The sequence below is a fragment of the Hemitrygon akajei genome, chromosome 7 (assembly GCF_048418815.1).
Source record: "Hemitrygon akajei chromosome 7, sHemAka1.3, whole genome shotgun sequence".
NCBI lineage: Eukaryota > Metazoa > Chordata > Chondrichthyes > Myliobatiformes > Dasyatidae > Hemitrygon > Hemitrygon akajei.
The window spans coordinates 102522782-102550734 of record NC_133130.1 but is presented as its reverse complement, the minus strand read 5'-3'; the positions used below and the strand labels follow the sequence as shown (position 1 = coordinate 102550734).

General features: G+C 42.2%; 1 protein-coding gene across 4 annotated transcripts in view; it reads right to left on the bottom strand.

Annotated features, from left to right (window-relative positions):
- The window catches only part of ttc13 (tetratricopeptide repeat domain 13), a 117656-nt gene that overhangs the window by 61270 nt on the left and 28433 nt on the right, over nucleotides 1-27953 (bottom strand). For all 4 annotated transcript variants that reach the window (XR_012099669.1, XM_073051595.1, XM_073051596.1 and 1 more), the window contains exons 4-8: nucleotides 25337-25407; nucleotides 21079-21144; nucleotides 19180-19272; nucleotides 18937-19053; nucleotides 3720-3830 (exon numbers count right to left, since the gene is read on the bottom strand). Coding sequence is in view for 3 of the 4 variants with exons in the window: in XM_073051595.1 (XP_072907696.1) it covers nucleotides 3720-3830; nucleotides 18937-19053; nucleotides 19180-19272; nucleotides 21079-21144; nucleotides 25337-25407 (458 nt within the window). In the remaining variant the exon portion in view is untranslated. The remainder of the gene's footprint in view (nucleotides 1-3719; nucleotides 3831-18936; nucleotides 19054-19179; nucleotides 19273-21078; nucleotides 21145-25336; nucleotides 25408-27953) is intronic.

Below are 27953 nucleotides of genomic sequence, written 5' to 3'. Positions count from 1 at the left end.
CCTCTATCTATGTCTTTGGTAGGTCGTATTAATGTTGTTAAAATGTATGTTCTCCCCAAATTTTTATACTTATTTCAATCTATCCCAATTTTTATTCCTAAATCTTTTTTTGATTCCTTAGACTCTATTATTTTGTCATATCTGTGGCAGAATAAGCGCTCTAGAATTAATAAAATCCACCTCCAAAAATCTAAAAAAGAGGGTGGCATGGCTTTACCTAACTTTCGCTTATATTACTGGGCAGCTAATATACGTTGTGCTGCCTTCTGGTCTTTCTTCCACGGTCAACCCGAGTGCCCTAACTGGGTGGCAATGGAGTTGAGCTCCACTAAAGAATTATCTATATCTGCACTTCTTGGCTCTGCACTCCCTAGCAGTCTGCCCAGATCGATAGCTAATCCTCTTGTTAGACACACTTTGCGTATATGGGCTCAGTTCAGGAAATGCTATGGTTTCCAGGGGTTTTCTGTTTCTAGCCCTGTCGCACATAATCACCTTTTTTTACCTACTACATACGATTCAGCATTCCATGTTTGGTACAGGAAGGGCATTAGACATTTTGAAGATCTCTTAATTGATAATCGCTTCGCTTCTTTTCAGCAGCTCTCTGTTAAGTTCAACCTGCCTAACGCTCACTTTTTCAGATATCTCCAAATCCGACACTTTACTGCTCCTTTAATTCCTAACTTTCCTGAAATGCCTGCGAAAAATGCTATGGACCTATTTCTTTCCATTAATCCACTAGGTAAAGGTTTAATATCAATTATCCAAGATAAACTAGCAGCCTTACGACAGGCCCCTGTGGATAAAATTAAAATGGCCTGGGAGCAGGATTTAAATATCTCCTTATCCGAGGAGAGCTGGGACCCAGTTCTCAAATCGGTTAACTCAACCTCCCTTTGAGCTCACCATTGCCTTTTACAGTTTAAGATTGTTCATAGAGCCCATATGTCTAAATCTAAACTATCTCGATTCTACCCTGGCATTAGTCCGCTCTGTGATAAATGCAAGAGGGGCGTGGCCTCTCTCATCCATATATACTGGTTCTGTCCTAGCTTGGAGAAATTCTGGAAAGATGTCTTCACTACATTATCGGGTATTCTGAATCAGCACCTAGAACCTAACCCCTTAATTGCTCTGTTCGGTTTTTGGGGCAAGACAGATTTATGTCTGGGTCCGACCAAATGCCGAATATTATCCTTTGCCTCTCTCCTGGCGAGACGCTTGATCCTCCTTAGATGGAGAGATGTTGCCCCGCCCACTCATGCGCAATGGCTTAACGACATTATGGCCTGCTTGGACCTCGAAAAAATTCATTATTCAGTTCTTAATTCGGATCTAAAGTTCCATAAGGTCTGGGGACCTTTTATCGAGTACTTTCATAACCTTCCTCTTGACTGGGGTTTTTTTTTCTTTTTTTTTCTTCTTTTCGGTCCCTTGCTTTCAGCTCCCTTTTTTTTTCTGGTAGTAGGCATTATTATCCTCTGTTGCTAAGTGTATTCACAGTCTGGGAGTTTGACTGTCCTGACTTATACTCTCTATATTGTGTGGTGGTTGGTCTGGAGTTGTTGTTGTTTTTTTCTTGTGTTGTGGGGCTTGGGGAGGACACTAAGCTTACTTGTCTTTAATTTAGGTGCTTTTTTGTTAAATTCTCTTCCTTTGTAGCATATTGTTATTGTATGCTCAATTTTGCACTGTATTAATGCTCCTCATTGGGATTTGGGGTTTTTAATTTTGTAAAATGTTTTGAAAAACTAATTAAAAAAAAAAAAAAAATCAAATCAAATGCTGTGGGGGTTTGACATGCTCCAGCAAAACAGTACTATGGTGCAATGGTACTATGTTGACATGGCACAGAAAAACAACAACATACTCGATGTCAATGTGGATATATTCGTTCATTGAAGTCGATGAACCACAATTTTGGACCCCAAGAGATAGCTCAGGATATTCACTCTCAGCCTGCACCAAGGAGGTACTCTGAATCTATGTCATATCCAATAGCACAAGGCACTTCTGAGGACATTAATTTACAGTATGGGCACACTCATGTTTCAGATGAAAGAAGTCTGCACAGTGCACAGGACACGAAAGGAAATTACAAGCTAAATGAAGCAACGATAACACATTGCATCTCTGCCTAAAAGAGAAATTCAAATCTTTGTTAGCAATCCATTGCAATATCATTCATTTAAGAGGGCTTTCAAGGAAAGCACTGAAGGCAAGGCTAACGATTATGACGACCATCTCTATTTTCCTGAACAGTTCACTGGAGGTTATCAAAAAGAGCTTGTCAAAAGTTTTTAGCAAGCCAATCTGGGGTAAGGATATCTAAAGGCCAAAACTTTACTACAGGAACATTTTGGTGATGAGCACAAAATTGCTGCAGCCTATACGGAAAAGACTTTTTCTTAGCCATATATCAAAGTAGAAGACGTGAATGCTCTTCAAGACTACAAGTCTTTTTCTTAGAGACTGTTGCAGTGCAACAGGAGATGTTCGGTACATGGAAGAGCTGGACAGGCCTACCTTCTCTAGTTTGTTGTAATGAATTTGCCTTGAATTCTTAGAGATAAGTCAGGACAAATGTGCCTAAAGTATTGAAGCCATTGCATGTGATTTGCAGTGTTAATGATGGACACTATGCAATCAGAACAATGCTGGGTTGGTTGTTGAAAGGAGACCATGGTGGTGGAAGAGGTTACTTTCGGTCAGAGCGGACAGTTAACAAGATTGGATGAGTTTTGGCATAAATGCAGCAAAGAGGAACAACCTGGTTTGTGAAGAGAAGATCACAATCCAGGATAGATCACTTACCAGAAAGAGGACATTTGTGTAAATGTTAAGATTTCATGTCTCCTGTGTTTTGGTAGTATGTGGTTGTAATTATAGTCTAATAATTAGGGGGCTGAAATGTAGAAGCCATGCATCTGTTTTCTGTCTGCTATGTATTGTGCTGTGTGTTTATTATGAGTATTACAGTAACTAGTCACTAGTAAGGGACTAAGTTATGTATTCGTGCATTGTTCTTGGCAATTCAGTTTGGTGCTGGAGACAAATGTCATATCTTTTGTTGTCGCTTAAAGTACTCTTATTTACACTTAGTTGCATATCTTCAAGATTGAATGTTGTCGATTGCTAATGAAGGACAGAAAACAATTCTTCAAATTTTGGAACACCATTCTTGAAGTGATTGGAGGGCATAGATCCAAATATAACAATCCACGGGGGAAGGGGGCGCTTGCCAGCTCCAAATTGAAATGCCAAGAACAAAGCAGGAATACGTAACTTATTCCCTTTGCTTTTACCACACCCCCCCACTCATGTGACTAGATACCATAATACACAGAATAAAGGTGCAACACAGAATGCAATACAGACAAAAAAACAGATGCATGGCTCCTACATTGACCACAATTGAATCCAGCACTAAAACATTAAGGAGAATACAGAACAATTCTATTAGGATAGATAGCTCTTCCATCTCCAAAGACTATCTCTATTCTCATAGAAGAAAATGATGCAACCAGCTTGCTGCTCCTACTGCTGAGGCCTTGAAGCCCATGAAAACTTCGCCAATTCCAAATTTATGCATTTTAAATTTTAATTTAAATTAACTTATCAGAAGATAATTCTAAAATCATCCTTCCAAAGGATTTATCAGGCATCTGAAATAGGCAGTCCTGCTACAAAATTCGTATCTTTATGTAATACCTCACCTTCAGCATACCCCTGTGATAGAAAGTTAGACCTTTATAGAGCATTGCAATTGGCTGGTATTTCTTCATTTCTAAGGACATCTGGAAATCGTCATGTGCTGCCGCATAATCCTGGTGATAAATCACATAGAAATCAAAAGCCTACTGAGAACATTGTAATAATAATGCAGTATTTCTATTTATTTGTAACAGATATAACTACTTTGTCAACTTTATTTCATGAATGTTCAGATTCAGATTCATTTATTTATCAAATACCACAGCAGTCAGGTCTCTGGCTCAGAAGGGAAGGGTGGAAGAAGAGGTCACAGGGGATTCGTTGGTTAGGGGAAAAGAAAGGAAGTTCCGTGGACGATTCTTGGATGGTATGTTGTGTGCGTCCCCCCCCCCCCCCCCCCCACCAAGATACCAGGGTCAGAGACATCGCAGATCAAGTCCACAGTATTCTTAAATGGGAGGGTGAGCAGACAGAAGTTGTGTCCATGTTGGTACCAATGATATTGGTAGGAGGGGTGCAGAGGTCCTGGAAAGTGAGTTCAGGGAGTTAGGTGGTAAGTTAAAGGACAGGGGCTCCAGGGCTGTGATTTCAGGATTTCTACCCGTGCCACATGAGTGAGGCCAGAAATATGAAGATCATACAGTTTAACATGGGGCTAAGGAGACGGTGCAGGAGGAAGGGATTCAGATTTTTGGATCATTGGGCTCTCTTCCAGGGAAGGTGGAAGCTGTACAGATGGGATGACTTGCACCTGAACTGAAGGGGAACTAATGTCCTATCAGGAAGGTTTGCTAGTGCTGCATTGGGGGGGGGGGGGGTGAGGGGTACAGCTTTAAACTAGAGTTACAGTGGAATGGGGAAAAAGGGAACAAGAGTGCCACGACAGACAGTGGAGTGGTTGTGGAGAAAGATGTTGTTAAGCCTCAATACGAAGTCCGGAATCAAAAGGTTGAGCATGATGGGACTAATGTTTCGAACTGCAAATATTTCAATGCGAGGAGTATTGTAGGGAAGGAGGATGAGCTGAGGGAATGAATCAGCACATAAATTTTATGACATTTTAGCAATTAGTAAGACTTGGTTGCAGTAGGAGAAGAACTAGCAGCTCAACGATATTCTGGGGTTCTGTTGTTTTAGACATGATAGAGCAGGAAGGATTAAAGCGGGAAAGGTAGCATTACTAGTCAGGGTCAATGCTACAACAGTGCTGAGTCAGGACAGACTGGAGAACTCATCTAGCTAGACTTTATGAGTAGAACTGAGGAATAAGAAAGGAATGACAACATAAATGAGATTATTTTATAGACCATAAGACAAAGGAGCAGAAGTCGGCCATTTGGCCCGTCGAGTTTGCTCCACCATTTCATCATGAGCTGATCCAATCTGCCCTTTATTCCCATTCCCCTGCCTTCTCACCATAACCTTTGATGCCCTGACTACTCAGATAGCCTTCAATCCCTGCCTTAAATACACTCAGTGATTTAGCCTCCACTGCCGCCCATGGCAACAAATTCCATAGATTCACCACCCTCTGGCTAAAAATTTTTTTTCGCATCTCTGTTCTGAATGGGTGCCCTGCAATCCTCAAGTCATGTCCTCTCGTACTAGACTCCCCCACCATGGGAAACAACTTTGCCACATCCACTCTGTCCATGCCTTTCAACATTCAAAATGTTTCTATGAGGTCCTTCCTCATTTTTCTGAACTCCAAGGAGTACAGTCCAAGAGCGGTCAAACGTTCCCCACATGTTAACCCTCTCATTCCCAGAATCATTCTAGTGAATCTTCTCTGAACCCTCTTCAATGTCAGCACATCCTTTCTAAAATAAGGAGCCCAAAACTGCACACAGTATTCCAAATGAGGTCTTACCAGTGCCTTATAGAGCCTCAACATCACATCCCTGCTCCTATACTCTACTCCTCTAGAAATGAATGCCAACAGCCTTCTTCACCACCGACTCAACCTGGAAGTTTGCCTTAAGGGTATCCTGCACAAGGACTCCCAAGTCCCGTTGCATCTCAGAACTTTGAATTCTCTCCCCATTTAAATAATAGTCTGCCCGTTTATTTCTTCTACCAAAGTACATGACCGTACACTTTCCGACATTGTAATTCATTTGCCACTTCTTTGCCCATTCCCCCAATCTATCCAAGTCACTCTGCAGACTCACTGTTTCCTCAGCACTACCAGACCCTCCACCTATCTTTGTATCATCAGCAAACTTAGCCACAAGGCCATCTATTCCATAAACCAAATCGTTGATATACAACGTAAATAGAAGCAGCCACAACACGGACCCCTGTGGAACACCACGGGTAACAGGCAGCCATTCAGAATGGGATCCCTTTATTCCCACTCTCTGTTTCCTGCCAATCAACCAACACTCTATCCACGTACGTAACTTTCCCGTAATTCCATAGGCTCTTATCTTGTTTAGCAGCCTCATGTGCGGCACAACAGACCAGCCAACAGTCTGGGGGATTTAGACAAGCAAATTTGTAAATCGATTACAGACTGTTGCAAGAAACATACAGTTGTGATAGGAAGTGATGTTAACTTTCCACATGTTGACTAGGACTCCCATACTGATGTGAAAGGTGAAAGAGTTTGTCAAAAGTGCTCAGGAAAGCTTTCTTAATCAGTACATAATAGTCCCAACTAGAAGAGTGCAATACTAGATTCCTATTGAATGCAACACACACAAAATGGTGGAGGAACTCAGCCGGCCAGGTAACATCTATGGAAAAAAGCACAGTTGACATTTCCAGCCAAAACCTTTCGGTAGTATCCTAAAATGTCATCCTTATCCAGAATTCCGCATCCATGAATCCAACCAACCGTGAATCGCGAAAACCTAGAAGTGCTCTTCCAGCACTTGTTGTTTGAGCATGTACAGACTTTTTTCCCCTGTCATTATTCCCTAAACAATGCAGTATACCAACTATGTTTCATAGCATTTACATTGTATTAGGTATTATAAGTAATCTAGAGATGATTTTAAGTATACAGAAGGATGTGCATGGGTTATCATGGATCTGGATCGAAAAAAATCGGAAGTTCTCTTACTAAGTAAGTCGGAACAGGTACATCCGGCATTATTAAGCATCAGTTAGTCAAACGTTTGTCTTAGTATATAGTATATATTTTACCTTTCTATGCATATAAAATACTTAAGAACGTATGTTTCAGCGCCGGGCTCGGGAACCGTTCCCAAGTGCGAGCCAATGACAGATCACTTTTGAGTGCGCTCTCCATCTGTGGCGGGTTGATGTGGAGGATCTAAAACTCAAAACCCCAAAACCCAATAACTAAACCACAGCATTGCTTAGTAATGATTGTAGCTTTCATCGGGGCAGGGCCTTTCTCACTTTATCCTTTAAAATTGTTCCGATCATTGACCGACATAGCCTAATGCTTTTCCAATGACCGATGGCGTTTCACCTCTTTCCAATCGCTTTATCATTTCCACTTTATTTTCAAATTGTGATCGTGACTATTTTCGTGAACAGAAACACTGCGAATTCAGAGCTCTGGCACCGGGTCCTAATGTCCACCACACTGAGACAGGTCTGGGGTTCCGCTGGGTCCTAAGATCCACCGCATTGAGACAGGTTGAATAAGGGACTTGAGCATCCGCAAATTTTGGTATCCGTGAGAGGTCCCGGAACCAATCCCTCAAGGATAAGGAGGGCTGACTGTACTCACTATTCTGATAACTTACCAGTTGCTAAATTGGGTAACTAAATAACAAGCACGTGTCATTATTTAACAAGTATCAACTGCAATTAATTATTTTACAGGTGTTTAAAATAGACTGTTCCAGTATTGCCTTCAAAGTTTAGAAACCATTTCTGTTAGTTTCTGGGAATAATCCACCAATATTAACAATGAACAGCCTGCTTGGACCTCTCCTGAGGGCTCAACGGTGCTACCTGGTGTCCCAGATACACCCCACTTAGTTCCATATCCTCCTGTCTTCATCTTGCAGCCCAATTGTTATCTTTCTTTTTAATCCAAATCCAATTACTGCTTTCTTCTGCTGCATTTGACAAAGACTTGATTGCTTGTTGGAGTGAGTAACCCCTCACCCCCATCTTCTTCAATAGACTGGTCGTAGATGTAGCCACGAATCTACCCACTTCTACAGGGAAAATTTTGGTCTTCCAGCCATTCTGGGCAGCTTCAGTTGCCAGTTCAGAGTACTTGGTCTTTTTCCTCTCATAAGCTTCTTCAACACCATCTTTCCATGCTACTGTCAATTCTACAACATATGCCAGCTTGGCTGTTATGGACCACAGGTCCATGTCTGGCTGGAGTGTTGTAGCCACAATGTCTGGGGAAAACACAAGCTTTTTTCCCCAAGTCCATGTCCATTTTCTAATCCCTAGCAACCTGCAGAATGCTTACTTCTTTTGATGTTAAATGGTGCTCTGGAGGTTGGCCCGCTGGTACAAATCGTGTGATGTGAACATTTCTTGCCAATGTTTATGGGAGCATTTGTGGTAATTCGCCTCTGTTCCAAGATTGATGCCAGCTGACTGAGAACTTGGTTATGTCGCCAAGTGTACCGCCCCTGGCTGAGGCTGGTGGTGCATACTGTTAAAATGTGCCTCAGTGATCCAGGTGCTTGACAAAGAGAGCAAGCGGGGTCTTCTCCCCATCACTGGTTCAGGTTCTGGGGTGTGGGTAGGAGGTCATAAGTGGCTCTGATGACAAAACTTAGCCAAGATCCCTCCAAGTCCCAGATGTCATGCCAGCTGAGTTTCCTCTTTTCCAGGTTCTCCCAATTAGTCCATTGGCCCTCACTTATTCTGTATTGGGTCTGTGTAATACTGGAATTGATTAGAGAGCTCAAAGTAAAAGAACCCTTCAGGGCAAGTGAGCACAATATGGTAGAATTCACCCTGTAATTTGAGAGGGAGAAGCTGAAGTCAGATATATCATGACTACAGTGGAGTAAAGGGAATTACAGAGGCATGAGAAAGCAGCTGGCAAAAGTTGATTAGAAAGGGACATTAGCAGGGATGAAGGCAGAACAGTAATGGCTGGAATTTTGAAAGCAATTCTGAAGGCACAGGATAGATACATCAGAAAGAAGTAGCTTTAAACGGTAGGATGGCACAACCGCGGCTAATAGGGAATTCAAAGCTGACACTAAATGCTAAATTTAATAGAGCAAAAATTAGCGGGAAGTTAGAGGATTGGGAAACTTTAAAAAACCAACAGAAGGCAACTTAAAAGTCATAAATCAAAGCAAGAGGCAGAGAGGGAAGAGGTAAAAGAAGCTTGGAGAAAAGCTGTTTTTTTAACTGATCGGGGCAGAGGCTAGACTGTGCAGGCACGTGACGTAGCGCGCCAAAGGTTTAAAAGAAAGACCACCATTTACAGCAGCCATTGTCGGAGTGGACTGAGGCAGAGTGGGATGGCTTTGGCTCAATCAGGTTTTGGCGAGAACAGGCAGAGGCGAGGTTGAACAGGGCACGACTGTACAAGCGCGTGAAAGTCGGCCTCTGAGAAATGCGGGGGAATTTAAAAAGCAAGCAGAGGCTGAGTACGAGCTTCACTCCAGGTGAGGTAAGGCCGGGTAAGCTCCTTTAATTAATCTAATTAGCTTAGGAGTAGGTAATGGAGGCAGCAGTTAGGGCAGTTGAGTGCTCCATTTGCAGTATGTGGGAAGTCAGGGTGAGCACAGCTGTCCCTGATGACTACACCTGCAAAAGGTGCATCCAGCTGCAGTTCCTGACAAACTGGGTTAGGGAACTGGAGCTGGAGCTGGATGAACTTTGGATCATTTGGGAGGCAGAGGCAGTAATAGATCAGAGTTTCAGGGAGATAGTCACCCCTAAAAGTCAGGAGACAGGTAGCTGGGTGACTGTCAGGAGAGGGAAGGGGAATAGACAGGAAGAGCAGAGCATCCCTGTGGCCGTTCCCATCAACAATAAGTATACCATTTTGGATACTGTTGGTGGGGACAACCTACCAGGGACAAGTTACAGTGGTTGCGTCTCTGGCACCGAGACTGGACCCTCAGCTCAGAAGGGAAGGAGGGAAAAGAGGAGAGCAGTAGTGATAGGGGATTCGATAGCTAGGGGGACAAATAGGAGGTTCTGTGGAAGAGATCGAGAATCCCGGATGGTCTGTTGCCTCGCTGGTGCCAGGGTCTGCGATATCTCGGATCGAGTTCTCAGTATTCTCAAGAGGAAGGGCGAGCAGCCGGATGTCGTGGTCCATGTAGGAACCAATGACATGGGTAGGAAGAGTGAGGAGGTCCTGAAAGGTGAGTTTAGGGAGCTAGGTGCCAAGTTAAAGGACAGGACCTCCAGGATAGCAATCTCAGGATTGCTACCACTGCCACGTGCAGGTGGATTTAGAAATAGTAAGATAGTGCAGATCAACACGTGGCTGAAGGCACGGTGCAGGAGGGAGGGCTTCAGATTTATTGATAATTGGGCAGTTCTCCAGGGAGGGTGGGACCTGTTCCAGCGGGACGGTTTACATCTGAACTGGAGGGGGCCAAATATTCTTGCAGGTAGGTTTGCTGGAGAGGCTCCAGTGGAGTTAAACTAGATACAAGGGGGGGAGGGGAACCAGGGTGTAGGAATAGATGTATGGGAGAAGGTAGAAAAAGACAGTAAAATTCTTAGTACTGTTAGAGATAAACAGAGAGGAAGAGGTGGAGAATTTCTTAAATGCATTTATTTTAATGCTAGGAGCATTGTAAGAAAGGTGGATGAGCTTAAAGCATGGATTGATACCTGGAAATATGTTGTAGCTATTAGTGAAACATGGTTGCAGGAGGGGTGTGATTGGCAACTAAATATTCCTGGAATTTCCTGAGGAATGGGAAAGGTGTAGTAACACTTATAGGGGTATATTATAGACCACCTAATGGGGAGCGAGAATTGGAGGAGCAAATTTGCAAGGAGATAGCAGATATTTGTAGTAAGCATAGGGTTGTGATTGTGGGAGATTTTAATTTTCCCACATAGACTGGGAAGTCCATACTGTAAAAGGGATGGATGGTTTGGAGTTTGTAAAATGTGTGCAGGGTAGTTTTTGCAGCAATACATATAGGTACCGACTAGAGAAGGGGCAGTGTTGGATCTTCTGTTAGGTTAGGGAATGAAATAGGTCAGGTGACGGGGAGCACTTCGGGTCCAGTGATCACAATGCCATTAGTTTCAATATAATTATGGAGAAGGATAGGACTGGACCCAGGATTGAGATTTTTGATTGGAGAAAGGCTGACTTTGAGGAGATTAGAAAGGATTTAGAAGGAGTGGATTGGGACAATTTGTTTTATGGGAAGGATGTAATAGAGAAATGGCAGTCATTTAAAGGTGAAATTTTGAGGGTACAGAATCTTTATGTTCCTGTTAGGTTGAAAGGAAAGGTTAAAAGTTTGAGAGAGCCTTGGTTTTCAAGGGATATTGATAACTTGGTTAGGAAAAAGAGAGATATCTACAATAAATATAGGCAGCATGGAGTAAATGAGGTGCTCAAGGAATATAAAGAATGTAAGAAGAATCTTAAGAAAGAAATTAGAAAAGCTAAAAGATACTAGGTTGCTTTGGCAAGTAAGGTGAAAATAAATCTGAAGGGTTTCTACAGTTATATTAATAGCAAAAGGATAGTGAGGGATAAAATTGGTCCCTTACAGAATCAGAGTGGACAGCTATGTGTGGAGCTGAAAGAGATGGGGGAGATTTTGAACAATTTCTTTTCTTCGGTATTCACTAAGGAGAAGGATATTGAATTGTGTAAGGTAAGGGAAACGAGTAGGGAAGTTATAGAAAATATGATGATTAAAGTGGAGGAAGTACTGGCACTTTTAAGGAATATAAAAGTGGATAAATCTCTGGGTCCTGACAGGATATTCCCTAGGACCTTGAGGGAAGTTAGTGTAGAAATAGCAGGGGCTCTGACAGAAATATTTCAAATGTCATTAGAACCGGGGAGGATTGGCGTATTGCTCATGTGGTTCCATTGTTTAAAAAGGGTTCTAAGAGTAAACCTAGCAATTATAGGCCTGTCAGTTTGATGTCAGTGGTGGGTAAATTAATGGAAAGTATTGTTAGAGATGGTATATATAATTATCTGGATAGACAGGGTCTGATTAGGAACAGTCAACATGGATTTGTGCGTGGAAGGTCATGTTTGACAAATTTTATTGAATTTGTTGAAGAGGTTACGAGGAAAGTTGATGAGGGTAAAGCAGTGGATGTTGTCTATATGGTCTTCAGTAAGGCCTTTGACAAGGTTCCGCACGGAAGGTTAGTTGGAAGGTTCAATCATTAGGTATTAATATTGAAGTAGTAAAATGGATTCAACAGTGGCTGGATGGGAGATGCCAGAGAGTAGTGGTGGATAACTGTTTGTCAGGTTGGAGGCCGGTGACTAGTGGTGTGCCTCAGGGACTGGGTCCAATATTGTTTGTCATTTACATTAATGATCTGGATGATGGGGTGGTAAATTGGATTAATAAGTATGCAGATGATACTAAGGTAGGTGGAGTTGTGGATAATAAAGTAGGTTTTCAAAGCTTGCGGAGAGATTTAGGCCAGTTAGAAGAGTGGGCTGAACGATGGCAGATGGAGTTTAAGTGTGAGGTGCTACATTTTGGTAGGAATAATCAAAATAGGACATACATGGTAAATGGTAGGGCATTGAAGAATGCAGTAGAACAGAGTGATCTGGGAATAATGGTGCATAGTCCCCAGAAGGTGGAATCTCATGTGGATAGGGTGGTGAAGATAGCTTTTGGTATGCTGGCCTTTATAAATCAGAGCATTGAGTATAGGAGTTGGGATGTAATGTTAAAATTATACAAGGCATTGGTAAGGCCGAATTTGGAGTATTGTGTACAGTTCTGGTTAGCGAATTATAGGAAAGATGTCAACAAAATAGAGTACAGAGAAGATTTACTAGAACGTTACCTGGGTTTCAGCACCTAAGTTACAGGGAAAGGTTGAACAAGTTAGGTCTTTATTCTTTGGAGCGTCGAAGGTTGAGGGGTGACTTGATAGAGGTATTTAAAATTATGAGGCGGATAGATAGAGTTGACATTGATAGGTTTTTTCCATTGAGAGTAGGGGAGATTCAAACAAGAGGACATGAGTTGAGAGTTAGGGGGCAAAAAGTTTAAGAGTAACACGAGGGGGAATTTCTTTACTCAGAGAGTGGTAGCTGTGTGGAACGAACTTCCAGTAGAAGTGGTAGAAGCAGGTTCACTATTATCATTTAAAGTAAAATTGGATAGGTACATGGACAGGAAAGGAATGGAGGGTTATGGGCTGAGCGCGGGCCAGTGGGACTAGGTGAGAGTAAGCGTTCAGCACGGACTAGAAGGGCCGAGATGGCCTGTTTCCATGCTGTAATTGTTATATTGTTATAAAAGAGGGATAAAAAGGAATATGAAGCCAATAATATTAAATAGGATAACAGAATTATCTTCGGATATATTAAGAATAAAAGAGAGGCAAGAGTATATATCGGACCACCAGAAAATGATGCAAGAGAGTAGTAATGGGGGACAAGGAAATGGTGGACAAACTGAGTAAGTATTTTGCATCAGTATTCACTGTGGAAGACACTAGCAGTATGCCGGATGTTTGAGTGTGCCAGGGAAGCAACTGAAGTCGCTATTACTCAGGAGATGCTGAAAAGGTCTGAAAGTAGAAAAGTCACCTGGACCAGATGGCCTACACCCCAGGATTCTGAAAAAGGTAGCTAAAGAGATTTTGGAGGCATTAATGATCTTTCAAGAATCAACAAACTCTGGCATGGTTGCAGAGGACTGGAAAATTGCAAACATCACTCCACTCTTCAAGAAAAGCGAGAGGCAGAAGAAAGGAAACTATAGGCCAGTTACTGACATCAGTGGATAATAAGATATGATAAGAGTTGATTGTTAAGGACATGGTTTCAGGGTACTTGCAGGCACAGGATAATATAGGCCATAGTCAGCATGGTTTCCTCAAGGAATAATGTTGTCAGACAAATCTGCTAGAATTCTTTGAAGAAATAAGTAGAATAGACAAAGGGGAATTAGTGGATGCTGGGTACTTGGACTTTCCGAAGGCCTTTGACAAGGTGCTACACAGGAGGCTGCTTACGTTGAAATTGTTTAAAATGTTGATGAGGTCTAATTTGGAATATCATGTGTGTGCAGTTTTGGTCACCTACCCACAGGAAAGATGTAAATAAGGTTGAAAGAGTACAGAGAACATTTACAAGAACGTTGCTGGGATTTGAGGACCTGAGTGAAAGGTTGAATTGGTTAGGACTTTATTCCCTAAAGGTAGCGAATTCAGGACAGATTTCATTGAGGTGGACAAACTTATCAGGAATATAGATAGGGTAAATGCAAGTAGGCTTTTTCCACTGAGGCTGGGTGAGACTATAACTAGAGATCATGGGGTAAGGGTGAAAGATGGAATGTTTAAGGGCAAAACGAGGGAGAACTTCTTCACTCAGGGTGTTGAGAGTGTGGAACAAGCTGCCAGCTGAAGTGGTGAATGCGGGTTCAATTGCAACATTTAGGGGAAATTTGGATAGGTACGTGGATGGGTGGAGTGTGGAAGGCATTTGGTCGATTAGAATAGGCACAATACTATTTTGGCACTCATTAGATGGGCCAAAGGGCCTGTTTTGCTAGTGGAGTGCTCTATGACAATATGTGCATCAAATTTAATATCTTCTATTTAAAATGCATTCAATATGATTGAGCACCATAGTGATTAATGCTGTCTTCAAAAACATATGCTTATTGCGTTGTGAAAAATCTAAATATTAACTTTTCCATGAATACATTTCTTCAAAAAAAAAAGAAATGGTTCAATGATTTCATTTATATCAGAGAATCTATACCATAAGACCATAGGACGTAAGAGTAGAATTAGGTCATTTGGCTCATTGAGTCTGCTCCGCTATTTAATCATGGCTGATCCTTTTTCTCTCCCCTCCTCAAGCCTTCTCCCATAACTTTTGATGCTCTGTCCAATCAGGAACCTATCAAGCTCTGCCTTAAATACACCTAATGACCTGGCCTCCAAAGCTGCCCGTGGTAATAAACGCCACAAATTCATCGCCCTCTGGCTAAAGAAATTTCTCCGCATCTTTGTTGTAAATGGACGTCCCTCTATCCTGAGGCTGTGCCCTCTTGTCCTAGACTCCCCCGCCATGGGAAACATCCTTTCCACATCTACTCTGTCTAGGCCTTTCAACATTTGAAAGGTTTCAATGAGATCTCTCCTCTTCCTTTAAAATTCCAGTGAGTACAGATCCAGAGCAATCAAATGTTCTAGTATGATAACCCTTTCATTCCTGGAATCATCCTTGTGAACTTCCTCTGAATCCTCTTCAATGCCAGCACTTCTTTTCTTAGATAAGGAACCCAGAACTGTTTTCAATACTCAAGGTGAGGCCTCACCAGTGCCTTATAAAGCCTCAGCATCACATCTTTGCTCTTGTATTCTAGATCTCTTGAAATGAATGCTAACCTTGCATTTGCCTTCCTCACCACTGACTCTACCTGCAAGTTAACCTTTAGGGTGCTCTGCACAAGGACTCCCAAATCCCTTGGCATCTCAGATATTTGGATTTTCTCCCCATTTAGAAAATAGTTGGCACATTTACTTCTACTACCATAATGCATGACGATGCATTTTCAAACACTGTATTTCATGTGCCACTTTCTTGCCCATTCTCCTAATCTGTCTAAGTCCTTCTGCAGCCTACCTGTTGGCTCAACACTACCTGGCCCTCCCCAATATTCATATCATCAGCAAATTTGGCAATGAAGCCATCTAATTCCATCATCTAAATCATTGATATACAGCATAAGAAGAAGCGGCCCCTATACCAACCCGAGGAACACCACTAGTCACTGGCAGCCAACCAGAAAAGGATCCTTTTATTCCCACTCACTTCCTCTTACCAATCAGCAAATGCTCTAACCATGCCAGCAACTTTCCTGTAATACCATAGGTTCTTAACTTGATAAGCAGCCATATGTGTGGCACCTTGTCAAAAGCTTCCTGAAAATCTAAATGTACAACATCCACTGCATCCCCTTTATCTATCCTACTTGTCATCTCCTCAAAAAATTCCGACAGATTCTCCAGGCAAGATTTTCCCTTACGGAAACTATGCTAACTTTGTCCTATCTTTTCCTGTGTCAATTACTCCATCACTTCATCCTAAACAATTGACTCCAACATGTTTCCAACCACTGAAGTCAGGCTAACTGGTCTATAATTTCCTTTCTGCTGCCATCCTCCTTTCTTAAAGAGTGGAGTGACATTTGCAATTTTCCAGTCCTCTGGCACCATGCCAGAGTCCAATGATTTTTGAAAGATATCCACAATTTCTACTGCTACTTCTTTCAGAACCCTCAGGTGCAGTTCATCTGGTCTGGGTGACTTATGTACTCTTGGGTCTTTCAGCTTTTTAAACACCTTCTCCCTTGTAATAGTAACTGCACTCACTTTTTTTCCCTCGCATTCTTCAATATTTGGCACACTGCTAGTGTCTTCCACAGTGAAGACTGATGCAAAATACTCATTTAGTTCATCTGCCATCTCCAGGCTCATTTTCTACTGGTCCTATATCGATTCTCATTTCTCTTTTGTTTTCTATATACTCGAAATACTATTCACTTTAATGTTGTTTCTTAGCTTGCTTTCATATTTCATCTTTTCCCTCCTAATGGTTCTTTTAGTTGCTCTCTGTAGGGTTTTAAAAGCTTCCCAAACCTGTCTTCCCGTTAATTTTTGCCTTGTTGTTTGCCCTCGCTTCTGCTTTTACATTAGCTCTGACTTCCCTTGTCAGCCACAGTTGTATTATTTTGCCATTTAAGTATTTCTTCATTTCTAATACATCTATCCAGCACCTTCCTCACTTTCCCCAGAAACCTACGCTACTGCTGCTCTGCTATCATCCCTGCAAGCATCTCCTTCCAATTTACTTTGGCCAACTCCTCTCTCGTGCCACTGGAATTTCCCTTACTCCACTGAAATACTGCTATGAAGGACTTTCTCCCTATCTAATTTCAAATTGAACTCAATCATATTGTGATCATTGCCTCTTGAAGGTTCTTTTACCTTAAGCTCCCTAATCACCTCTGGTTCAGTACATATCACCCAATCCAGTATAGCTGATCCCATAGTCTGCTCAGCGACAAAGCCATCTTGTAGGCATTCAACAAACTCACATTCTTGAGATCAATTACCAACTTGATTTTCCCAATTGACCTGCATGTTGAAACCTCCCATGACTATCATAACATTCTCCCTTTATTATGTCTTTTCTATTTCCTATTGTAATCTGCGGTCCACATCCCAGCTACTGTTAGGAGGCCTGTTATAACTGCCATCAGGTCCTTTTACCCTTGCAGTTTCTGAACTCAACCCACAAGGATTCAACATCTTCCAATCCTATGTCATATTTTTGTACTGATGTGATGCCATTCTTTACCAGTAGAGCCACGCCACTCCCTCTACCTACCTTCCTATCCCTCTGATACAATGTGTGACCTTGGACATTCAGCTCCCAACTACAACCGTCCTTCACCCACGATTCAGCAATGGCCACATCACACCTGACAATCCGTAATAACGCCACAAGATCATCCACCTTATTTCTTACACTCCTTGCATTGAGATATAACACTTTGAGTACTTATTTCCTACCCTTTTTGATTCTGTATCCCTAATGCACTGATACTCACCCACTGGCTGCAATTTTAATATACACTTTCAAAACATAAAAAACGTACAGCTGCAACTGCTATAGCACATCCACTTCTAATGTAAGGCAACACACAAAATATTGGAGGAATTGAACAGGTCAGGCAGCATCCATGGGAGGAGAAATAAACAGTTGATATTTCGAAGTGAGAGTCCTGATAAAGGGTCTCAGCCTAAAAACATCAACTGTTCATTCCCCTCCATGCCCGACCTGCAGTGCTCCTCCAACATTTTGTGTTGCTTTGGATTTTCAGCATTTGCAAAATCTCTTACTTTTCTCAACCAATGGTACTGTCTCACAGAGAAATACTGCAATCCTCCCCCCCACCGAGACAACAGCATTTAATCTGCACAGTCACACAAGAGTTAGGGTTTCCCAAGTGTGGCTGAGTCTTTAATTGGCTTACCCAAGGGACAAGTTTGCCAGGTATATTTCATGTTTGAGCAGGAAAAATCTACCCTATCTGAAGGAATCCTGTTTGAAAGTAAATCACATTGGGTTCCATTTATGGTCAGAGCTTTCTCTACAAATTGTGTAGCAGAGATCTAGGTTTATTCTTGCTCTACGTTTCAATAGTTTAGATATTCTGAAGAGCTTCTCCACAGTTAAACTGTTGAAGTTTAGCTATACAGTCGGCCCTCCTCATCCACGAGTTCACAGTTTAACAACTATTTACATAGCATTTACATTGTATTGCGTATTATAAGTAATCTAGAGATGATTCAAAGTATACGGGAGGATGTGGATAGGTTACCGCAGATCGGGAATCAAAAAAAAACGAAAGTTCTCTAAGTCGGAACAGGTACATCCGGTATTATTTAGCATCAGTTAGTCAAACGTTTGTCTTAGAATATAGTATATATTTTACCTTTCTATGTATATAAAACACTTAGGAAATGTATGTGTTTCAATAATTGAACCACTGCATTGCTTAGTAATAATTGTAGCCTTCATCGGGGCAGGGCCTTCACATGCTCCATTATTCTCACTTTATCCTTTAAAATTGTTCCAATTGTTAACCAACTGTAGCCTAACACTTTTACAAAGACTGATGGTGTTTTACCTCTTTCCGATCGCTTTATTATTTCCACTTTATTTTCTGGAACAGAAACGCTGCGGGTGGCAGGTCCCAAGCTCCGCCAAGTCCTAAAGTCCACCACACTGAGACAGGTTAAATAGGCTCTGGTGCTCCACTGGGTCCTAAAGTCCACTGCACTGAGACAGGTTAAATAAGATCTGGAGCTCCGCCAGGTCCTAAAGTTCACTGACTTGTGCATCCACGTTTTTTGGTATCTGCGGGGGGTCCCGGAATCAATCCTCCACGGATAAGGAGGGCCGACTGTATCTACCTAACATTTTATAACTTAGCAGATGAAATTTTGTGGAAGTTTCCTTACATGGCAGGGTTTTAGATCATTATTGGATAGTGATATTAAAGAAAGTCACGCGAAGCAAGACCACTAACTCACCTCAGAGATAAAATAAAGGGTGCCTCTATGTCTATACAAACGTGCAGATGGGCGCAACTGTATAGCTCTACTGAGGTCATTTAAAGCTTCACTTATCCGTCCCAGTGGTGACAGAATCTGGAGGGATTCAGAGCAAAAAAAAGCAAACACAATATTAGCTGAGCACATGAAGTCTACTAAATGACTCATTATTAATAACATTGAAAATTAATTAAGGAACTAGTAAGTAAAACCAGCACCTACCTCTGCTCTCTGTTCAAATACCTCAGGGGCATTAGGTTCTAAGGCTATCACTTTATTTAACTCCAACAGAGCAAGTTCAGCATTTCTAATGTCCTGAAACAAAGAGATTGCTTAGAATAAAAACATCCACAAGAAAATAGTCAAATTTTTGCTTTGCTTTGTGATCTCCCTCCATTTTTCTAACAGGAAAATCAGATAATTAAAGCAAAACCGCAGAAGCTAGCAATCCAACATGTTATTAGAACCTTGTGCTAGCAGATGTTTTCCACTGTGGTTGAGTGAGACAAGAAGTAAAGGTTAAGGTGAAGCTATTTCACTCAGGATGGTGGGAGTGTGGAACTAGTTTTCAGTGGCGGATGTAGGGTGAATTTCAACATTTAAGAGACATGATCCGTTGGGGCACCCTTTGAGAGAAAGGTAGTGCAGTCTGATGTGATGTGCTTTGCAAATTAAAGAAGAAAAACTCAGTTTATTAAAGAAGAAAGACGCACAGCAAGGCAAATATAGCTCCTCGTTTAACGAAGGACACTTTTGATGGCAACATTTCTGATTGATCTGCCACCCTTGTGCCTTTCATTGTCATTCTGGAGACGTGCAGTCCTTTCATCCGCTGTCTCTTTATCTCTTCTGCTGTTTGTTCTTTGCCTCTAATCCTGGAGACGTGCATTTCTCTGCTCCTTTGTCTCTTCCTCTCTCCTTCTGTGCTTGTTTTTGTCATTCTGGAGATGTGCAGCCCTTTCATCCGCCATCTCTTCATCTCTTCTGCTGCTTTTCTTTGCCTCTGATCCTGGAGTTGTGCGGCCCTGGCCCCATCTAATTCTTGTTCTCTCCCTCTCCTTGCCGCTTCCCAATGATGTTTGCGTCATCTCTTGACCATAATGTCCCCCCTCTCTTTCCATGCGGCATAATTAGGCTGACCTTTTTTTTACCTTAATGCTGGATAAAAGATATGAACCAGTAACACCAAAGCCTCCAGGATGCTGATTATTCTTGATGATGTGGTTGACGCTCTCCTAAATGTACGTGATATAGTCACTGCTGTCCTTTGACTGCAGCAAAGGGTTTGATGGGTGTTTCGAAGTACGTCATTACAATTAGATTTAATTATCTCTTATTGACCTGTACCAATCCTGCACACGCTGATGGCGATCGCAGAATGTGACCGCTCGAAATAGAACTGCCCTGCCTTTTTGCTCCACTGGGTGTCGCTGCTGTGAGCATCGTGAGGCGCTGCTGAGGCTGATCAGGCGCATGCATCGTGGTGTCGCGTCACGGTTCCCATTAAAGCCAGAATCAGCTCGGGTTGTGGAAAGTGGGGCCTGTTGATTGACGAGTGAGCAATTTTATATGAATATATAACCTGAACTTTGCATGCATTCTGTAAGTTAACGCATCTTAAGTCGATTTAGTCAAAAAAAGTGCCACTGTAATGCAGTTTGGGCTAATTGGAGGTCACAAACAGAGCATCAGAGTTTTAGTAGTATATAGATTAGGATAAGTATACAGATGGGAGGGCTCTGGTCCAGGTGTAGGTCAATGGGACGAGACAGAATAACAGTTCAGCAAGACAAGATGGACTGAAGGGCCCACTTCTTAGCTGTAGTGTTCTATAATTAAGCACTTTGACAGTTTTAGGAAGAGAATCAATGCTAACATACGTATCAAGTTAAGCACTGAACAGAAGTTCCTTTCATACAGCTTACCCGGTATTTGATTTTCCCTGCATTTCAACGGGAACGTTGGTGAAAGTATATTAGTTTACAATGACTAGTCACTTGAAATATTGAACATGAACAAAATATACCAGAAGAAATTAATGCTCACAATGACTTTAAAGAATAATCACAAAACTTGCTAGAATCACATTTTTGGCTTTATTGAAACAGAAGGACTACTGACCTGTAAGCCTTTCTTTCCATATGCTATTCCTCTTCCATAGATGGCACTCACAAGTTCTGGGTTTCCCTACTCTCATGCACAGACACAAAACAGAGTAAAGACAAGGAGGAGAAATGCAGCATGTTCAGTTAAATGCAAATAATAAAAGAGTAGTTACACTTGTTCCAACTATGCTGCTGAAGATTAGAACCATAGAACATTACGGCATAGAAACAGCCCCTTCGGCCCTTCTTGGTTGTGCTGAACCATTTTTCCGCCTAGTCCCACTGACCTGCACCTGACCCATATCCCTCCATACACCTCTCATCCATGTACCTGTCCAACTTTTTCTTAAATGTTAAAAGTGAGCCCGCATTTACCACTTCATCTGGCAGCTCATTCCACACTCCCACCACTCTGTGTGAAGAAGCCACCGCCCCTGATGTTCCCTTTAAACTTTTCTCCCTTCACCCTTAACCCATGTCCTCTGGTTTTTTTCTCCCATAGCCTCAGTGGAAAAAGCCTGCTTGCATTCACTGGATCTATACCCATCATAATTTTATATACCTCTATCAAGCCTCCCCTCATTCTTCTACACTCCAGGGAATAAAGTCCTAACCTATTCAACCTTTCTCTGTAACTCAGTTTCTCAAGTCCCGGCAACATCCTTGTAAACCTTTTCTGCATTCTTTCAACCTTATTAATATCCTTCTTGTAATTAGGTGCCCAAAACTGCACACAGTACTCCAATTTTGGCCTCACCAATGCCTTATACATTCCAACTCTGAAACTCAATACTTTGATTTATAAAGGCCAACGTACCAAAAGCTCTCTTTGCGACCCTATCTACCTGTGATGCCACTTTTAGGGAATTATGTATCTGTATTCCCAGATCCCTCTGTTCTCCTGCACTCCTCAGTGTCCTACCATTTACCCTGTATGTTCTACCTTGGTTTGTCCTTCCAAAGTGCAATACCTCACACTTGTCTGCATTAAACTCCATCAGCTATGTTTCAGCCCATTTTTCCAGCTGATCCAAATCCCTCTGCAAGCTTTGAAAACCTTCCTCACTGTCCACTACAGCTCCGATCTTTGTATCATCAGCAAATTTGCTGATCCAATTTACCACATTATCATCCAGATCGTTGATACAGACGACAAATAACAATGGACCTAGCACTGATCCCTGTGGCACACCACTCAGAGAAGCAATCCTCCACTACCACTCTCCGGCTTCTCTGCCAGGGCCCCTGCAATTTCAACACTAGTCTCCTTCAAGGTCCGAGGGAATACCCTGTCAGGTCCTGGGGATTTATCTACTCTGATTTGCCTCAAGACAGCAAGCACCTCCTCCTCTTCAATCTGTATAGGTTCCATGACCTCACTACCTGTTTGCCTTATTTCCATAGACTCCATGCCAGTTTCCTTAGTAAATACAGATGCAAAAACCCATTTAAGACTCCCCTATTTCTTTTGATTCCATACACAGCCGATCAGTCTGATCTTCAAGAGGACCAATTTTATCCCTTACTATCCTTTTGCTCTTAATGTACCTGTATAAGCTCTTAGGATTATCCTTCACCTTGTCTAACTAAGCAACCTCATGCCTTCTTTTAGCCCTTCTGATTTCTTTCTAAGTTTTTTTTGCACTTTTTATACTCCTCAAGCACCTTATTTGCTCCCTGTTGCCTATACACGTTATACATCTCTCTCTTTTGCTTTATCAGAGTTCCAATATCCCTCGAGAAACAAGGTTCCTTATTTTTATTCACTTTGCCTTTAATCCTGACAGGAACATACAAACTCTGCACTCTCAAAATTTCTCCTTTGAAGGCCTCCCACTTACCAATCACATCCTTGCCAGAGAACAACGTGTCCCAATCCACGCTTTTTAGATCCTTTCTCATTTCTTCAAATTTGGCCTTTTTCCAGCTTAGAACCTCAACCTGAGGACCAGATCTATCTTTAGCCATGATCAAATTGAAACCAATGGTGTTATGATCACTGGAACCAAAGTGTTCCCCTACACACAAATCTGTCACCTGTCCTAACTAGTTTCCTAATAGGAAATCTAATATTGCATCCTCTCTAGTTGGTACCTCTATATATTGATTTAGAAAACTTCCCTGAACACATTTTACAAACTTTAACCCATCTAGACCTTTAACAGTATGGGAGTCCCAATCAATATGTGGAAAATTAAAATCCCCTACTATCACAACTTTATGTTTCTTGCAGTTGTCTGCTATCTCTCTGCAGATTTGCTCCTCCAATTCTCGCAGACTATTGGGTGGTCTATAATACAACCCCATTAATGTGGTCATACCTTTCCTGTTTCTCAGTTCCATCCATATGGCCTTGGTAGACAAGCCCTCTAATCTGTCCTGCCTGAGCACAGCTGTAATATTTTCCCTGACTAGCAATGCCACCCTCCCACCCTCTGCCTCTATCACGTCTGAAACATCTAAACCCTGGAACATTAAGCTGCCAGTCCTGCCCCTCCTGTAGCCAAATTTCATTAATGGCTACAATGTCATAATTCCATGTGTCAGTCCATGTCCTCAGCTTGTCTGCCTTCCCCACAATACTCCTCGCATTGAAATAGACACACCTCAGAAGATTATTACTACCACACACAAACCTTCTATTTCTGATTTTGCATGAACTTCTAATATCATTTATTTTCACCCCTGCTCTACTATCTGATCTGTCACTCTGGTTCCCATCCCCCTGCAAATCTAGTTTAAACCCCCCTCCCACCCCATAGCACTAACAAACCTCCCTGTAAGGTTATTGGTCCCCCTGTAGTTCAGGTGTAACCTCTCTTGTACAGGTCCCACCTGCCTCAGAAGAGGTCCCAATGATCCTGAAATCTGAAACCCTACCCCCTACACCAGTTCCTCAGCCACGTGTTCATCAGAGCATTCTACTCCTACCCTCACTGGCACGTGGCAGATAGCAATCCTGAGATTACCACCCTTGAGGTCCTGTTTTTTAACTTCTTACCAAGCTTTCTATACTCACTCTTGAGGACCTCCTCACTCTTTCTTTCTACGTCATTGGTACCGATGTGTACCATGATATCTGGCTGCTCACCCTCCCATTTCAGAATGCTGTGCACACATCAGAGACATCCCTGACCCTGGCACCCGGGAGGCAATAAACCATCCGTGAGTCTCTGTCATGACCACAGAACCTCCTGTCTGTACCTCTAACTATCAAGTCCCCTATCACTACTGCTCTCCCTTCTGCACTGCAGAACCAGACTCAGTGCCAGAGATCCGGCTGCTGCAGCTTGTCCCAGGTAAGTCACCACCCGCCAACAGTATCCAAATTGGTATACTTGTTGTTGAGGGGTATAGGGGTATGGCCACAGGGGAGCCCTGCTCTGCCTGCCCTTTCCCCTTCAGTCACCTGACGGTAACCCAATTACCTGTGTGCTGCTCCTTTGGCGTAACTACCTCCCTGTAGCTACTATCTATAATCTCCTCATTCTTCCAAATGATCCGGAGGTCATCCAGCTCCTGCTCCAGTTCCCTAACGCGGTTTGTTAGGAGCTGTAGCTGGATGCATTTCCTGCAGGTGACGTTGTCAGGGAGACTGGAGGTCTCCCTGACTTCCCACATCCTGCAAGAGGAGCATTCCAACATCCTGCCTGGCATTCTCTCTACTCTAAGCAAACAAAACTTATCAGAACCTACCCTCACCTCTGCCTGTTCATGCCGAAGCCTGTTGAGCCAAAGCTGTCCCACTCTGCTCCCTCTCACTCCGCTGCCCACTGGATATGGTGGTTGCCTTTTTAAACCTTGGCCACTTACGTCACGTGCCTGAGCAGTCTAGTGTCTTTTCCCTGAGCAGTGTAAAAAAAAAGGCTTCTCTCTGAGATTCCCGAGACCTTCACTCTCAGCCTCTTGCTCCAATTTAAAAGATCGGAGCAAGAGGCTGAGAGTGTTGACTTTATGATATGACATAACTGCACAGCATAACACAGAACATTTAAGAAAAGAAATCCACACTTAACAATCAAATATCTACAATAATTGAGGTCACTTAATGTCAAACGTAAATAATTTGATTTCCAAACAACTTCAAGCATTCATTTGCCAAATGTGGAAAGATGCCCAATCTTCACTCTAGCAAGGCACAAATACCAGTCTTACAAAGCAAAATACTTACATGCAATTCTGGCTTTCATATATTTATTTTTAATATACATGTAAATAACTCCCAAAAACAGAATTAGTGCAACTTTATTGTAATTTTAATAAAATATACATACCTGTAACAGGGCTGAGAAATGTTTTATTGCTTCATCATACAAGGTATTTCCAATCAAGGCATAGCCAAATGCTGGGAAAATATTGTGTATAAACACAAGGCAATTACTTACTAAGATCTATTTTTGTTTAACAGACATCATGAGACAAGCTGAGTAGGATGGATTAAAATATTCAAGTTTAAACATAAATACCCTGGGCAATATTACATGACTTATATGAATGGAAAGCCAGAAAAGTTCAGTGACTATTTTATTTCAGTAACAGGTTTCCCCCACAATCCAAAGGTAAAGCGTTCCTATGAAACCGTTTGTAAACCAAAATGTCGTAAAGCAAAGAAGCAATTACCATTAATTTATATGGGAAAAATTTTTGAGCATTCCTACACCCAAAAAATAACCTGCCAAATCATACCAAATAACACATAAAACCTAAAATAACACTTACATATAGTAAAAGCAGGAATGATATGATATACACCCTATATAAAGTAAAAATATTGTATGTACGGTGTAGTTTCATTTATCAAAATCGGGAATCAGCGAGCCAAAATCGATTTGGAGAAAAAAAAAATCAGCACGTACACGCATACGTACTCACATGTGTACGCACGTACACACATACATACGCACGTACACGCATGTGCAAACAACTGCTCGCACAAGGTTTCACGGTCATTGTTGTCTTTCTTGGGGTAAACACACATATAAAGCGGGTGGCTTTTTTTGTAAAAGCGAGTTGTCGTAGAGTGAACGTTTGAAAAACGGGGGACACCTGTATTATTTCAAATCCTGTATTCAACCACCTGAATGGGTCAAGAGTACTTATAAATATTGAACTCCTGCTAAAGTTTTTTTTTATTTTGTACACGTGCTAATGACTAGATCTCAAGTTGCATCAACAGGATTCAAGGAACATGATCAATACAGCACAGTACAGGCCCTTCGGCCCACAATTTTGTGCTGACCCTTTAACCCTGCCTCCCATATAACCCTCCACCTTAAATTCCTCCATATACCTGTCTAGTAGTCTCTTAAACTTCACTAGTGTATCTGCCTCCACCACTGACTCAGGCAGTGCATTCCACGCACCAACCACTCTCCGAGTGAAAAACCTTCCTCTAATATCCCTCTTGAATTTCCCTCCCCTTACCTTAAAGCCATGTCCTCTTCTACTGAGCAGTGGTGCCCTGGGGAAGAGGTGCCGCCTGTCTACTCTATCTATTCTTTTTAATATCTTGTATACCTTTATCATGTCTCCTCTCATCTTCCTTCTCTCCAAAGAGTAAAGTCCTAGCTCCCTTAATCTCTGATCATAATGCATACTCTCTAAACCAGGCAGCATCCTGGTAAATCTCTGTATCCTTTCCCATGCTTCCACATCCTTCCTATTGTGAGGCGACCAGAACTGGACACAGTACTCCAAGTGTGGCCTAACCAGAGTTTTACAGAGCTGCATCATTACCCCGCCACTCTTAAACTCTATCCCTCAACTTATGAAAGCTAACATCCCATAGGCTTTCTTAATTACCCTATCTACCTGTGAGGCAACTTCCAGGAATCTGTGGACATGTACCCCCAGATCCCTCTGCTCCTCCACAGAGGAGCCATTTACTTTGAAAGGAAACTACATGTTGATAATCATACCAAAACACAAACAGTATTACAGAGATATAACTTCATATATTCTGATGAACAATTAGTCTTTACTAAAATGTCAAGCTCCTCCTTTCCATCTGTGAAAAGTGAATTTCCCAGTGCCAACCATTTTAATTCTTATCCCCATTCCACCACGTCAATCCATTGCCTCCTCTTTTGCCCCAGTGAGGTCACTGCCAGGCTGAAGGAGCAACACCTCATATTTTTCCAGGTAGCCTCCGGTGTAATGGCATGAACACTGATTTCTCCAACATCTGGTAATTATTACCCCCCACCTTCCTCTTCATTTCACCACTCTGGCCTCTTAACTCTTATCCTTACCTGCATATCACTTCATAAGACTATAAAACCATAAGATACAGGAACAGAATCAGGCCATTTGGCCCTTCAAGTCTGTTCTGCTATTTCATCATGGCTGATTCATTTCCCTCTCAGCTCCAATCTCCTGCTTTCTCTCCATATCCCTTTATGCCCTGACTAATCAAGATTCTATCAACTTCTGCCATAAAAATACCCAATGACTTGGCTTCCACAGCCACCTGTGGCAATAAATTCCACAGACTCACCACTCTCTGGCCAAACAAATTCCTCATTTCCATTCTAAGTGGATAAACCCCTATTCTGCGGTTGTGTCCTCTGATCTTAAGACTCCCCCACCATAGGGAACATCCACTCTATCAAGGCCTTTCAATGAGATCCCTGCCACACATGCTCCACTTTCCTCTCTTATCAGATTCCATCTTTTCCAGCCCTTTACCTTTTTCATCTATCACTTCCCAGCCTCTTACTTCATTCGACCTCCCCCCCACCCAACTGGCTTCACCTACCACCTTCTAGCTTGTGTTCCTTCCCCTACAGTTCTGGGCCCAATATCTCAGAAAAGATGTGTCGTCATTGGAGAGAGTCCAGAGGAGGTTCACAAGGATGATTCTGGGAAGGAAGGGGTTAACATATGAGGAGC